The following is a 3,406-nucleotide window of genomic DNA, read 5'->3' as shown; positions in this document are numbered from 1 at the left end:
GTGAACCACCTCATACATGCAAGTCTGCGTCCACAAGGACAGACCATTCAAACCTGACAGCATCACTAATTGCCGATGCAATTGAGGCAGACATTAAGTTGGACCCATCGATGAGCATCAAGGCGGTGGCTATGGCCGTCAGACACAAATACATACATGTAATCCCAAAATATAACAGGTTGTGGAGAGGTCGTGAACTTGCAATTTGCAGAATATTCGGTAGTTGGAAGGATTCATACAACTATCTGACACCATTGCTCCAGGCTATGGCAAGTACAAATCCCGGCACTGTATTTCAGCGGTGGCATGGCCCCATTTATGATAAGAATGGAGTACTAATAGAGGGAGTTCAACAATTCAAGGGCATTGCATGGGCTTTTGGTCCTTGTATCCAAGCTGTGCCATTCATCAGACCCGTTATCAGCATTGATGCATGCTTCATGTCTGGCCGTTACGAGGGGAGGCTACTGATAGCATGTGCATATGATGCTGAGAACCAGCTGTTGCCTTTGGCGTTTGCAATTGTTCGGAAAGAGGATGGTGAGAACTGGGGATTCTTTATGCAATTTTTAAGAAGACGGGTGGTTGGGCCAACAAAGTTTTTCTCTGTAATATCAGACCAGCACAAAGGAATAAAATATGTTTTTGATCATGAAGAATACGGTTGGTCAACACATACTGGCGAGTGTGTGCACAGGTTGTGTATGCAACACGTTGCGGAGAACCTTAGCAAGGCAACCGGAAACAATAGCTGGGTCCTAGAAACATTCAGACGTAATTGCAAAAAGAAGAAGCCAAGAAGGGTGGAAGAGATGAGTAGAGAATTTGCAAAGGTATGTGTTTGTTGATTGTTTACATGTCTTATTGTACTTTGTTAACATATTTTTATTTTAATTGTTTACTTATATTATTTTATTTCCTTATTTATATGTAGTATATGCCGAAAGCAAATCTGTACTTAATGAAGGTGGGCAAAAATAACCCCAGAGATGTCCAAGAGCCACCAGCATACGAGAAAATATTTCAAGCACGTGATGGAGGTTACCGTTGGGGAATTATGACCACCAACGGCTCTGAATCGCTGAATGCAGTCTTCAAGGAGAGCCGGACGTTGCCTGTGGCTGCAGTTGTAGAAGACACTTTCTACAAGTTAAATACATGGTTTCAGGAACGGCGTGCTAAGGCCGCAGAATTAATAAGGATGAACCAGTCATTTTCAACAAGGGTGGAGGAGAAACTAAAAAAACACAGGAATAAAGGTGCAACTATGACCGTGATCCCGATGGGTAATGACGGTACAGAATTCGAAGTGCACAATCCAAATGAGTACGTTCCTTCCAGCCGTAGACCAGATGGCACTATGGAGTTTGTGAAGAGGGCTTTCAAGTACGTAGTGCAATTCGGAGAGGCAAGAGAGGTGACCTGTACATGCCAAGGACCCCAACTAGCTGGAATACCTTGTAGTCACGTGATGGCGGTATGCCGAGTGAGAAACTTCTGCGAGGATCACTATGTCGCCGACATGTATCGTACCGATTACCTTGCTTCTACTTGGGGTGGATCTTTCCATTCTTATCCCAACCAGCATGAGTGGCCTGCGTATGTCGGTGATAGAATACTCCCTTCAGAAGGATGGATAAGGAAGGGGAGGAGGAGACACAAACGTGCTATAATGACCATGGACGAGATGGGTGGTAGGAGGCCATCGGGAAATCAGGCTCGCCGTTCCGTTTCTGACAGGCGCAGGGCAGGTAGGTAGCATTTTTCAGAATTAATTTATGTTTTTATTATATTGATAACTGAACTCTGTTGTTATGTTCAGATGCCATAAACGAACACAATGAAAGAGAAAATGCGAGAGTTGTTGCTGAAGCAACTGGTAGAAGACAACCACCTCCTGCGACCCAATCATCTAGTAGCCAAGGGTCTACAAGTACTGCTGCACCTGCAGCTGGCACCAGAAAATCTTCCCGTCTATTGGGTCTATTCCGACGTCGTGAAAGATGAACTTATTATTTTGCTTGGGAGAACTTATTTTGTTTGGTTTGAACTAACTTATGAATATTGGTGAACTTCAGTTGTATCATTGAACTTTAATTGTATTCGTGGACTTTACTTGTTAGACTATGTTAGACTACTTCCGAACTACAGTTATATTATCTAGCATATTCAATAATTAATTCAGAGATAACTGATAAATTGTCTGACAAGATGATAAAATACATCAAGAAACATCTCACAACGAAAAAACCAAATTGACGAATTTAAAATCCTATTTCTTAGCAGTCGGCTTCTTACTAACTGACTTCGTAGCAGCCGAATTCTTAACAGCCGTATTCTTAGCCGCCGGCTTCTGATTGGTGACACCCGACGATGTGCTCGCCGAATTTTTTTTCATACCATATCCATATGGATTTTCCACAAAGTCATCGTCTGAAAGGGGTGGATTTTCAATGGGACATTTGACACCAACTCTTTTCAAAAGAAGTATTGCATCACAGTGACATTTGGTAGCATGAGTACATCTTTCGCTATTGTCCATCCTGTTGAACAGAACCACAAACATAGACTAATTGTACAGTAAACATAGACTAATTATAAAATAAAAAAAAATACCTGCGGATTTAGTAGTGGAGAAAATCGTCTGAAATCGCCGAAACAATCGTCTGCGCTCTCTTTCTCCTTCTTTGTAGTGTGTGTTGGAGAGAGAAAATGCTGATTTTGTAGGACAGCTAGTGGACCGCCAGGGATACCAGCGGTCTGGTCCGTAGCAGCTGATTTTGTATTCGTGAACTTCACTTGTTAGACTATGGTAGACTATAATTATAAGTGGTGTCATAACTCTTTATAAGTTTGATGTAATTTGATTTGATAATGCACATATTTTTGGGCGATTTTGAGGCGATTGCTACAGGTATAAGACCGTTTCGATGAAATTGCTTAGTTTTAACACTTGATTACTTATAATTTGACGAAACAGATATGTTGTAGTTTCATAAGACCGTTTCGATGTAAAGTAGAAAAAACATAAAAACCATGGATCAACATAAAATAAAACTGCAATCATAATAATACTACAGTCCAAAATACATCATAAAAAACTGCAATCATAATAAAAACATCATTAAAAACTGCAATCATCTCTTATGCTTCTTCCCCGAGGGACTGAACCTAGCAGCTGCTTTGCCTTTGAGCTCCCTGTCCGGCTGCACACGCCTCGGTATCTGCTGGGAGTGAGGACTCATATCTCCTAAGTCCTCCTCTCCACCCTGACTCTCATCACCAGTGAGGTCAACCTCCCCCGGGCCCTGTGTATACATGTACGGCGTACCCGTATCGGCTCCCCATGGATCAAATGGAATGACTGATCTGGAATCGGTGGTCTGCGTACGCATCTCCCATGGAT

General features: G+C 42.2%; 1 protein-coding gene across 1 annotated transcript; it reads left to right on the top strand.

The window, feature by feature from the left end:
• Positions 1-243: 243 nt before the first annotated feature.
• LOC144550657 (uncharacterized) lies at positions 244-2,116 on the top strand. The gene is made up of 3 exons (XM_078298641.1): positions 244-833; positions 935-1,751; positions 1,823-2,116. The coding sequence occupies exons 1-3, from the start codon at positions 267-269 to the stop codon at positions 2,005-2,007; spliced, it is 1,569 nt and encodes a 522-aa protein (XP_078154767.1). The 5' UTR covers positions 244-266; the 3' UTR covers positions 2,008-2,116.
• Positions 2,117-3,406: the final 1,290 nt, after the last annotated feature.

The sequence above is a fragment of the Carex rostrata genome, chromosome 2 (genome assembly GCF_964058835.1).
Source record: "Carex rostrata chromosome 2, lpCarRost1.2, whole genome shotgun sequence".
In the NCBI taxonomy this organism is placed as follows: Eukaryota; Viridiplantae; Streptophyta; class Magnoliopsida; order Poales; family Cyperaceae; genus Carex; species Carex rostrata.
This window is presented reverse-complemented; position numbering and strand designations above follow the sequence as displayed.

Coding starts and splice junctions, on each gene's coding strand:
- LOC144550657 (XM_078298641.1), top strand. CDS start 267: ATGGCAAGTACAAATCCCGGCACTGTATTTCAGCGGTGGCATGGCCCC. Junction 834..934: donor TGAGTAGAGAATTTGCAAAG/GTATGTGTTTGT, acceptor ATTTATATGTAG/TATATGCCGAAAGCAAATCT. Junction 1,752..1,822: donor TTCTGACAGGCGCAGGGCAG/GTAGGTAGCATT, acceptor TGTTATGTTCAG/ATGCCATAAACGAACACAAT.